This window comes from Belonocnema kinseyi, chromosome 6 (genome assembly GCF_010883055.1).
Source record: "Belonocnema kinseyi isolate 2016_QV_RU_SX_M_011 chromosome 6, B_treatae_v1, whole genome shotgun sequence".
In the NCBI taxonomy this organism is placed as follows: domain Eukaryota; kingdom Metazoa; phylum Arthropoda; class Insecta; order Hymenoptera; family Cynipidae; genus Belonocnema; species Belonocnema kinseyi.
In genome coordinates, this window is record NC_046662.1 from 125065808 (window position 1) to 125078446 (window position 12639).

The 12639-nt window shown below is 31.9% G+C and overlaps 1 protein-coding gene across 12 annotated transcripts in view; it reads left to right on the forward strand.

The window, feature by feature from the left end:
- Positions 1-12639, forward strand: part of LOC117174109 — an 829515-nt gene that overhangs the window by 434799 nt on the left and 382077 nt on the right. The window contains exon 10 of one of the 12 annotated variants that reach the window (XM_033362875.1): positions 1989-2110. The exons of 10 other annotated variants lie outside the window; for them this stretch is intronic. In XM_033362875.1, the coding sequence (XP_033218766.1) occupies positions 1989-2084 (96 nt within the window). In that variant the 3' untranslated portion in view covers positions 2085-2110. Of the gene's footprint in view, positions 1-1663; positions 1822-1988; positions 2111-12639 lie in introns of those variants that run through there. One more of the 12 variants, XM_033362876.1, reaches the window with a different exon arrangement.

The window sequence follows — 12639 nt, forward strand, 5'->3', positions numbered from 1 at the left end:
TTTTAGCATCTGGCGATCTTCAATTTTCACTTGCTTTTTCTTTTGCACTTGTCTTTTCAACTGTGTGCCTTATCATAGAGGAAACATGCTTCGCAATTTGGAGAATTCTTCAACCAATTGACTTAGAACCGCCAACTATGGAAAAATGGGAATCAATTATTTATGGTTTTCACGAAAAGTGGCAACTACCTAACTGCTTCGCAGCTTTAGATGGCAAACACTTAGAAATTGTAGTACGATTTTCGTATTTCCATATGAACTTTTTAATTTTCGGACAAGAAATTGTTTCTGAACCTTTCGAATAATTTCTAAACCTGTACCTTTCAGAATTTACATCTCCTTTCATCAGAAAATTTTTGATGGAATATCAATATTAAATTTCAATGATAAAGTATTAATTACTAAAAACTTTTACAAACTTAAATTTTCTGTTCAAACTCTTGGATAGAAACGAAACCAGCTTACTCGAAAGGACACAACAATTTCTCTGACATGAAACTTACATATGTTCCTGAACAAAGTAATTAATAGACGGAAACCTTTATATGCAAGATAACAATCATATGCTATAGTCATAGGTTCATTCCTTGCTCTCTAAATTTTAATCGCAGTCAGAAATGGGTCACTGAATCAAATTAGTAAGAATTTTCATTTATCCAAATATCTAGCAATGGATTACTGATTGAAATCAGTAAATCTTTCCACTAAGGTTCAAATTTAAAGCTTTATAAATTCTTTGAACCGAACTACATTAATTTAAACACTGATACCGAATAATATTTCCTGACTTTAAAGGTTATAAAATCTTAATCAATTCTTGCAACTCATACGAATGTATTTTATTTCGATGACTAGATCCCTCACAGCAATAGGATATACCGGGATATCCCATTCATCTCCCAGGTTGTCCCAAGGATATCCCAGGGATAAGTTATCGGTTATCCGGCAAGGCGGAAATTTAGATACCCCAGGGATATCTCTAGACTATGCAGGATATCCCTGAAACGTTGCCGGGATATTCAAATGTCCCAAGTAGGATATAAATTGATTATCTATATCTTACTTGAGAAAGTTGAATATATAGAGTGCAATTTTTTAAGTACCTAATTTCTTTACGATATATCTATATAGGCTCCGGCAAAATCTGGTTCATCATTTCACAACTATGAAGGAAGTCATAGTATAGTTCTAATGGCAATGTGTGAAGCGGAACAGCGATTTACCTTAGTAGACGTCGGAGCCAATGGAAGACAAAGTGATGGCGAGATATTTAAGAAGTCCAACATGGAGAAAGCTGTAGCAAACCAAACTCTTAATTTGCCTCCGCCAAGGCTTTTATACGAGGGTTCCGTAAATGTGCCAGTTGTAGCTGTAGCTGATGCTGCTTTCCCTTTAGGTCTCAACATTTTAAAACCCTTTCCTGAATTTGAAGAATTATCAATTCCGGAAGCTATTTTTAACTACCGTCTTGAAAGAGCTCGTAAATCAATCGAATGTGCTCTTGGAACATTAGCATCTAAATGGCATATATTCCGTTGGCCAATTTCCGCAAGAGTCTTCAAGATTGATAAAATTGCTTTAGCAGCAATATATTTGCAAAATTGGTTAATTGATGAAGACTTTGAGGAGAACCACTATTCAAATACCTTTTATCACCCTTTAGGAGCAAGAAGAAAGTTTTTTGATGCCTCAGAGGTGGTTGTGCACGGTGTATTTGCAGCCAAGGATATGCTAGAAGAATCCGCGGATTATTTCGAAAGCGTAAACCCTCTGCCGTGGCAGCTAAATTACGCTAGCGTATAGAAAATTAATCAGGTATACAGAGGATTACTCATAATAAATCACGAAAATCAATGTTTAGGTTTTCGAACAGATTGTACAAATCAAACTTGTTAGTACTTTTCGGGTTACGGCACAATAAATAATGTTTATAATTAATTCTATAATAATCAGAATTCGTATTTTTTATTAATGAAATAGTCTCACAGGTACAACTATTCGCTTGGAATTTCACGTGGAAATGCTGGTGCTACTTTGAAGCAACCAACGTAGAAATCCATATGCAACTTCAAAATTTGTTATAAACCATGAGAGATAGACAGGAACTGAGGTAATTTTGTTATTTTATTCATTTTTATTAATTTGGTTAATCAGTAAATTTAAATTTTTTAATTTTGATGTTCTTTTTCTTTTTCATAAGCAAATGTAATTAAATCTAAAATAAATTTTGTTGCTGCTGTTGTAGCTCTTGTAGTCGCAGTACTTCTTGCTGCTGTTGTTGTCCTTGCTGATGCTGTGGCGGTTGCTGATCGTATTAATGTTTTCGTTGGTGTCGTTGTTTTTGAGATAGCGATGTTTCTTGTTGTTGTTGGGGCCTAAGCCATTGGTATGATGGTGTATTTGGAGGGCGCGTTATCGATTGAGTATTAAAATGGGGCACAGTACGTTTAATAAATGTCGCTGTACTACCCAATTTTACGTTTCACCGTATCACTGATTTTTGTTTTGGGTTTTGTTCTGTGTTGTTCTGTTTTATTTTGCTCGCTGACTCCTTGTTCAATGAACCTTTAGTTTTAATACAATCTAGGAACCTGTTCATCTTATTGAGCAATAAGTCACAAGCTTCGTAATTGGGATTCTTATTTTCTGAAATGGTAATACCGCACGTGATACAAAAGTTTTTATAATTTCAACATATTATATGTTAGTTAGTACGTCATATTGGTTTAAAAAAAAACGTCACGAAACTTTCCACAATAGTTATTTATGCTGCCTCGGAGATAATAAATTATTGAGATTAAACCCGTAAAGGACCAAATGTCCGTTTTCTCAACACTTTTTTCAGAAACATTTTCTGCTACCGAATAGATAGTTAAAAAATTTAAAAATAATAAATTCGAATGTAAAATTTTCTAAACTTTCGAAATATATACTCAGAATTGCAATATTATTTAATCTTGAATAATTAATTTCGTTTATTTAACAATAAATACGAATTTTCTAGTGCATCAAATCTTTATTTGATTATTTTCTACCCAAATTTGTAAAAAAAAAAACCGAAAAAGTAAACTTCTTGCGTGCATGGTTCCAAAGCTTAAAAGTCTATAGGTTATTTTTCTGATAAAATATTTTAAAATAAATTTTTATAAATGCATGTATATCGGGGTTTTTCGGGCCGCTGATGACGAATCCGAAAGCGTATTTTCAAAATTCAAGATATTGGATCCAATATGGCTGCCAAAAGTGACTAAAACATTCTGATTTTCATACAAATTCATTCATCGGGAAATAATGAAGAGTAATTTCGGAGAAGTGAAGGATACTTATTCGACTGCCACATTTAATGTGGAAACGGGTCCCGGTAAGAATGCTTTCATTAAAAAGTATTGGAAATTTTCATTCATCCAGTGTGAGAAATATTAAATACTTTGGATCCTGTTTTTGTCCCCCCCTTTTGAATCTCTACAGCAATTTAAGTTATCTCTAAAATTGAAACCCTTTCTGTACCTAGCGCTGACAATATTTTTGTGAATACCACATAGGAACAAAGAAACAAAACAAATCTATCCCTTTTAACTTAGCAAATTTAGTTACTTTTATTTAATGTTTTTCGAATAATAATGAGGTAAAATGTCTTTTAAAACATAGAATCGGTCATTTTACGATGTCAGGCTTGATTTCCACACAGAAGGTTCTGGTAAAAAATAATTTTTGGAATTTTCTATCATGATTTTATATTTTTGTCATTGATAATATATGAACAAGCAAACATTTTACGACAAAGACATGTATTCTTGTATATATAATCCTACTAGATTTTTTAAATTTAATGCGTTTGTAGCGCCTTTTAATGCTTCAAACGAAAACTGTGTTTTTAATTGATTGAAGGTTACGTTTTCCAGTTCCAATCTGCCTAAAAAGGGATTTGAATGTTATTATTTTCACAGCCAAATGAGGATTGAAAAACGATGCCCAGAAACGACATTCTTATAGGGATTCAAAATTTTTAATACCTTTTAATGTGAGGCTTCTTACCAGGGTCCAAAGCCTTATTCCCAACAAAATAACCTTACACTTCAAAATAAAAAAAGTAACATTACTCATGTAAATGTTCACCTTTACGTTGTAAGAGTTGAGCAACGGCGAAGAGTACATCGATGGTGGAAAGACATTTGAACGGTACAAATAAAATTAATTACCATTTATCATAATTTTTGGCAGTGTTATTCGATCTGCCATCTTGAATCTCAAAAATATAATCACGCATTCGTCATCAGTTTCACCAAAAATTCTCATGTGTGAATTTTTTGAAAATCGGAATGTTTCAGTAACTTTTAATCGCCCTATTGGATTCGCCATTTTAAATATTGAAAATCGCCACACCGATTCGGCCAGCTTAAAGTTTGAAAATCTGATTTCCAATTCGTCATCAGCGCCCCCAAAATCCGTTATGTGCGAATTTTTATGAAAATCGAAATGTTTTAGTCATTTTTGGTTGTTATATTGGATCCGTCATCATCAATTTGCAAATAAAATTTCGCATTCGGGATCGGCAACCACAAAAATCCCTATATACATGCATTAATGGAAATTTATTTGAAAATATTTCTTGAATATGGAAAATGAGGAATAGCGAAAAAATGGCTTTTATCCGCTAATAAAGATATTATGCCATGAAAATTTCGTACTTTTTGTTAAATAAAGGACTATAACAATTTTAATTTTTTCACAATTCTGATGACGTATTTCAAAAGTTTAGGAAATTAACAATCGATTTGTTAGCAGAAAATTTCGCTGAAAAAAGTCTTAGGAAAGCGTATGTTTGGTTCTTAAAGGGTTAAAATGATATATGGAAATTTTACGGTGGTTTAGGCTATTTTTCCTTTTCAAATTACAGGATACCTCAAATTAGAATTAATGTTATTGCCGGTTTTCTCTTGACGTAATATGCGTTGTCAATTTCGCTCCTCAATATTACTTAAAACGCCCTGAAATTAGGACACCTTGAAATTTATATCGACAAGGTCATATAAAAATATGGATGCTGATATATGGACTGGGACCAATTATTCTCAACCATTCCCGGCTTGTCATTATTTATATGCAACTAATTTAGAATTATGTGTAGAAATATTATACTTTTAGGATTTTTTCCCCCTGGCTGTTTTGGTCGATTTAACAATGTCTCATCAGCATCATCAGGTGTATTGGACTGCGTTCTATTAAAGAAAACATCAAACGCATGACTATGCAATGTTTATGATAGTTTATAAACTGCTAGAGGATTGTTTAATAAACGACAGTTACACTACCTGTCTAACAAATTTTAGCCGTTTCATGAATTGCGCAAGCACCTATAGAGAGCTATATAATAGAATGGAGTTTCACCAGCCGTCTATATCTATTCTAGCCATTTGATAAATCGACTAAGGTTCTGTAACAGATAGTGTGATACATTTCAATTAATATAATATTAATAAATCATCACTTAACCTGTGATTCTGATTCTTTAAGAAGTCTTAATTTCATTTCAAATCATTTTTAGGATGCAAGAATATAGGGATTTTGTAAAAAAGGCGTTTCATTACAATATATAACTAAATTTAAAAAAAATGTTTTTAAACTGACAAAGGATATCAGTTTCTTAGCTGAATTAAGAGGCATGAAGATTGTTTTAGGAGAACTTAATACAAAGTATTAATTACACTAAAATGTGTTATGAAATGTTTTGTTAAAATCTTCGTCCATACTTAATAAATTCTGTTTTCATAATATAAATAAACCGATTTTAAGAATGCTATTTTTTATCATAAATTATATTTATCGAACTTTACTACTATGGCTTCCTAACCCTAGAACGATCCACGTAGCTGCCTAATCCTCTAACCGTCTACTGGGATTGTACGCTGCCCGAAACTTGTACCGTGAAACAATGCTTTCTATTTGTAGTATAACAATTTTGTGGTAGGGAATTTGTTTCGTTTTTTAGTATAGAAAACAATGGCAATGATAATATTTTGTTCATTTTTCGATAAATGTTAAATAATTTATTAAACATGAAAAAACACCTGAAAATTCAGCAAAATTGACATTTTTTATTTAAAAAATAACGTAAATTCTGAACAATATGATCCATTTAAAAAGAAAAAAGCCGATTTCGAAAGAAGAATAGTCACACTTTAAGGGCATGTAAGCCACATTTGCTTTTCCTTAACACAACATAATTATTTCAACATAAGTCGTAAAGGAAATTAGAGATATCGGACAAATTACTCAGACAATTCTCGAACTTAAACCGTCCACTGGGGTACTGCGCTACCCCAAATGATACGTCCGTTTAGAATTCACACAAAACACAGATGATTTCACTCATTGACTGAGGTCGATTGCTGAATAGTTGAAGTGAATTATGGTTAGGGTCCCGGACCAAACTGCACATGCCCTCAGTTAGAAGCGTAACCTGAACTGTGAATGGGATACTACCCCGGTGGATCGTTCAAGGGCTAAAAATGTCCCTGCATTTAATATACTGTTTGCTCGATATAACATCAGTCGCTTTATGAAATGGCTGGAATATGTAGAGAAATTCCGATCTATCACACTTCCGAAAGACGCTCGCGCAATTCATGAAACGGCTACAAATTTTAAACAGATAAAACATAAGTGTACAAGTTTCGAGAAATAATTCGGAGGTAAGACCCGCTATCAGTTTATACACTGAAGAGTTATACTATTTTTTCTAGTGAACGTCTATGTATTTAATTAATATTTTACTCTCTGTCGCCGGCCAGAACATCACGCAAGAACTCCATTGGCTTGTAGAATATGAAAGTTGGTGCACGTTTTCTTCCTGAAACACTTTTTTTAACGTTGTTTCGGTGGTTAAAATGCGTCTATAGGACCTGCGTAACTTTTCCCACTCATTTTTTCAATCGTGACATCAGGAATGTAGTCTACATAAAATAATAATTCTTCAATGAAATTATGATGACCACTAATGTTAGGTGGTTTTCTTATAATGTGTATTTATAATAATATTGTCCAAAAAATAGAATTTCTAATAGATATTCACGAGAAAAAGTCCTCCCAAATATAAGCTATAAAGGCCAGGAAAACAAGATTAACATGGGGAAAAAATGTTCTGCTAATTTACATTAAATTTCGGTGTCCCCGAAAACCCACTTATCGATATCCAAGTACGTCCCAAAAAACTTAAATTGAAAGTTTTGAACAAAATTAACGCATACCCGTGTAAAAATAGCCCGGGCTAGCCCTAGTACAACAAGGTTTCTTGTCGGGAACTGGCCGGGCTATGTTTGTTTTTTAAGAGCCTAGTAGTGCGCTAGTCGGAGACTCGCTAGGCAATACTTATATCAAAACCGTAATAGGGGGCTGACTGGGCTCAAATTGAGTAAATCTTCTCTTAGCGCCAGGCGCTAATTGGCAATAATAAAATGCTTAAACTTTGTTTATAACGAAATGAGTTTTTTTAGCGTGATTTTAAGATTACCTTATGCAAATTTCAAAATTTCTTAAAAACATATAATTTAAATTTTTTAAAGAAGAAAATTAAAAGTTCCATCTTTATGAAAAACTGAAAATGTTCAGAAAAAAATGTACATTTTATATCAATCTTAAACGTTGTAAAATAGTATATAACATCTAAAAACCAAACGTCAAAAGTCTTTAAAAAATTTTAATGTTCATAAACAATTACATTTCCTGTCATTGTAAAAAGTTGTCAAGTAGTCTACAACGGAAAAAAACAAAATATCACGCGAAAAAAATTGTAATCGATTTAAATTATTTATTCAAAAAGTATTTTATTGATATTCCTGTTTATATTTCAAGTATTTTATATTTACATTGCGTCGCATAATAATGAATAATTAGAAAAAGAGAACTTATAATATGGTACTTTAACTTTTCTGAACTGTAGCTTATGAGAATGGCTTTTTCAACGAGTTTCAACTTTTTGGTTTAGCGCAGTGGTTAGCACTCCCGACTGTTAAGCGTTAGATTTAGGTATAGATATGTAGGTTCGATACCCGGTAGCGTTAGAAATTTTATTTTTAATATAATGTTTAAAAATGTAATGTATGTGTATACTCTAAACAGGACTATTAATATTTAAAGTCAAAATACTCGCAATAATTTGATATTTATTATTTAAATACTTTTTTTTTGCCTCTCAACGACTATGTGAATATACGTAATGTTGTCTGTGTGCTGGACGTGTGGATTTTCATATATTAATACGCTCCAATTCTGCAGTAAAAAAGAAACAAATTGATCCCCTAATTCAGTGACAGATGCTCTTCATCCAATTGAAATTCGAATCATTTCAATCTAGTAAAGCACCAATTGATCCATTCCGGACCACGGTCGGGCTCCCCGGCCAACTCCCGGCTTAAAGCCGGGCTCTTGAGTAGTAGAATGGCCAGTCCCTGAATTCAATTTCCACCTGGGTATGAATTTCTTATTATTTTTGCCATGCAATGTTTTTATTTGACAAGTGAAACATTTTTAGCATTTTTAACTTATTTTCAATTGTTTAAACTGTTTTGGCCAGATAAAATATTTTTTCCGCAACTAACTTAATCAAAAGAATTTCTTTTTTTTCAATCGAAAGATTGGTCATTTATAGGAAAGTTAATCTTTGTTTCGAGAATGTAACAAATTGTTTAAACGATGAACTATTATTTACTTGTATTTTTGTTTCAAAGAGAAGTAAGAAACTCTTGTTTTATTTTTTATTTTGTTAACGCTGTGTCTTATTTTTAAATATTTACGTCACTCAGATTCTACTACCACATAATGCAAGTAGTTCGTATTTGTTTCAATAATTTTGATTTGAACTGTTAAAAATTTCACTTTTTCTGTAATCAATGTGGTACTTTGTAACTTTAAGAGTAATATTTCTTGTTGAAACATTTATAGAATCGTTTACAAAGTTTATTTAAGAATAATTATAAATATTTATGGAAATCAGATATTTAAATTTGGTTAAATGTGTCTCTTATTGTTCATTACCTTCATTTTATAAAAGTTCTTTGAATAAGGACTACCTATTTATTTATTATTTATGTTCTAATACCTTTTCCAGCCTTGGGGAAAAACAAGCGTGAAAATTGTAAAAAAAATGGCTATACAACTTTAAAAGAAAGAATATTATAATGAACCTGTAGGCGCCAGACGCTTTATCGGCGTCACCTCGAATTTTACTGGATTTAACACGTTATTAAAATTTTAGATTTTTAGCTCATTCGGCACAGGGATTTGTGGGGCGAGGAAAAGTCACTGAAAAACACCCCATGTTTAAAAAGAATTTAAAAAAATAAGACATTTAATGAGATTTCAACGTGCATCGTGAATACCTAAGGGAGTTTCTTTATTCGCGAAAGGCGTAACTCGTAGTCTCTCGATCTCTGCAGACAAGTCTCGCTCCCCAGTCTCCTCGCACGACTGATGCATGTGACGACAATGCTGTTGGAACCTCACCAGGCGCCATCTCATAGCCATGTTATCCCCATCCGTGAATAAGCTGAGATACCCTAAAGTTTCGCGGAGTTCCTTTTCAGATGACGAACTTTTACAATTAATAACCGTATCGGTAGTTTCCGCCTATAATCTGTCTACTTTAACTGTAGAACCACCCATTTTTAGAAATTTTTTGTATTTTATTTTATCTTCTAATGACTCCGAAAACGAGCTATCCTGAAATAATTCCTAACATTCCGAGCGAATCTCGATGATTTTTATTGGAATACTGAAAAAGAATTCTAAATGCACCGAAATCGCGATGAAATTATGAAGTTCGTTTCAAAATCGGATAGTTTCCGAAATTTCGTATCACTAGCCTCACTATTACGTAATCCAAAAGAAAGTTTCACTGAAATCGCGAAATCTTTTAAAACTTCCGTACTAATAGTCTCAAAATCCCTTTCTCTCTCATAAACACACGCCCCGCGATAATATCACATAATATGTATTTTAACAAAATCACATCTAAATCAATAAATAAATATTCTTAAAAAATCGCAGAATAAATAAATAACCACAGTTAAATGCAATAAATAAATATAAAAAATCACAGAATAAGTAAATAACCACAGTTAAATTCCATAAATGAATATAAAAATCACAGAATAAATAAATATAAATAACAACAATAAATGGAACAACAGATAAATAAATAATTACACCATCACAAATTCAACAGAAGAAATCAATAATACGTGGTAATTTAAGTTTCTCTCAAAAGTGATTACTTCGAGAGGGCAAACAGCAACAACTGATCAAAACCCATAAATATCCGGATTTATCCGGTTCAGTATATGAAATACTTAAAAATTTTCCCCTCTGTAACTTTGCTGGGCCTCACGTTGGGCGTCAATTTTTCTAATACCTTTCTAATACCTTTTCTTTAAAAAGAATTTTAAAAAATAAGAAATTTAATGAGATTTCAACTTCAAATAAAATTGATTTTATAATACATCAATTATCCAAACCTAATTCACCACACTCAAACTGAACTTAAATATCCCTTTAAATACTCAACTGAAGGACGAAATTGACAATGCCTACCTTGGCTGCAGAACAGAAGTACTCCTCCTTGAAATTACAAAAGGCTGCGCATGTGGAATTCCTTTACAAATGGATTTCGCTTCGATGGCCGACACGAGACTGATGATCTTGCAGTTCTACCGCCTTTTTCTCCCCTCTACGCTCGTTTTCCCTCGATTTCGCCCAGCGTGTGCTTTCCTCAACGCTATCAGAAGATGTTGCAATTGGCGGAAACGACTTAACCGATTTCCGTGAGTGTAGATCTGGCCAGCCAAGATGGCTGCAACTGAATTTTCACAGTCAGTTCCGTTCTACCTGCCCGGCCGCGTGTTCGAAGTCCGTAGTGGCAGTGTCTCCAGAACGTGGGATTTTTCGGCCCCCACCACTCTCCCATCTATGAGCGACACATTCAAACGTAGCGTGTCGGTGAGTCGGCTCTGTTGAATGCTGCGAAGCCCAGCCTCGTGTGAAGCCGAAAATGCACGCGCAAGAACCCGATCCCTCCCGAGTTAAATTCTGCTAAGACCAGCCTCATGTAAAGCCGAAAATGCACGAGCAGGAGCCCGAGCTCTCCCGACCCCACGAATGACGATCTAGCTGCTCCTCAAATTTATTCAGGTTTTGAAATCCCGAGTTACCTTAGAACCATTATGCTTATTGCGAAGAGGCAAATATAATTGAATTTATGTAAATAGATATAGGAGACAAGACTTCTGGGTCTAAAATGTTTAAAATTTAGTGTTGCATGCCTTAGTCATATTTTTAGTAAACAATGGATTTTTAACAAATAAAAAACAAATTTTCGACAAAATAGTTAAATTTTTAACCTAAGAAATTACTTTTAAAAATACATTTTTTAACTTAAACATTGTAGTTTATACTGAAGTTTTCAGTTGAAAAAATTAATTTTTAACTAAAAGAAATGAATTTTTATAGAAGAATGATTCGCCAACAAAGAAGATAAATTTATAACTAAAAAGAACATTTTTCAAGAAAAAAAAGTGTTAACAAAATTGTTCAATTTTCATCTATGGAAACGAATTTTAAACTAAAAAAAATAAGTATTCGATCAAAAATGGACCAGTTAAATTTTCAGACAAAAAATGAAATTTTCAACGAAAGAAATTAATTTTCAACTAAAATTATAATGTTTCAACGAAAAATTTAACAGATAAATTTTCAGTTGAAAAATAATTATCAACCCCAGAAAATCAAAGATTCAACAAAATATTTAAATTTCCAAGCCTAAAATTAAATTTGCAAACAAATATTTTAATTTTAAAACCAATAACTTTTTACCGAAAATAGAAATTCAAAATTTTCAAAATCAATTTTAAAACAACAAAAATTTTTGTTAAAAAAAAGATAAATTTTCAACGAAAAGAAGTTTCAACGAAAAATGCATTTTCATCCAAATTCACGTTTTCCCTTGAAAATTTAACAATTTTGATGAAAATTCATTTTTTTTTCTTGTTCAATTCAATTTTTTAGCACAGTTTTTATCTGGATATTGTACTATTCCATTTTTGGATGAAACTTTATCCTGTACATTTTATTAGCTAAAACACCAATTATTTGATAGAAAATTAATTTATTTTGTTAAAAAGTAAACTTTTGGGTTGAAAATTGATTTATTGTGTTAATTCGATTTTTTTCCTAAAATGAAAAAAATGCAAAATAAAAAAGTTGCCTTAAAATCGTCCTGATTCCTTTTTTTTAATTTTTAAAATATTTTCAAATACTCACTTAAATTAATTTTTCAAACTAAAAAATCATTTTCAATTTTCTTAGCAATCACAACAATTTTTGTTATTCTTTTTAAATATTTTACAAATCTCAAAAGCGTTTTTTTTTAAATCTGCAAAAATCTATATCGTGTTTCAAATTATTTTAAATAATTTAAAGTTTTAAATTAATTTTGAATATTATTCTAAATTAAAATTGTAGCGTTCAAACTTAAAATTTAGCTCTTAACAATTTTAACAAATCAAGGCTTTTTATTTCTAACCACTCTGTTCAAATTTGTATAGTTTTTAATTGTTGTTTATAATGGCTTGTCCCAGATCTGAATTA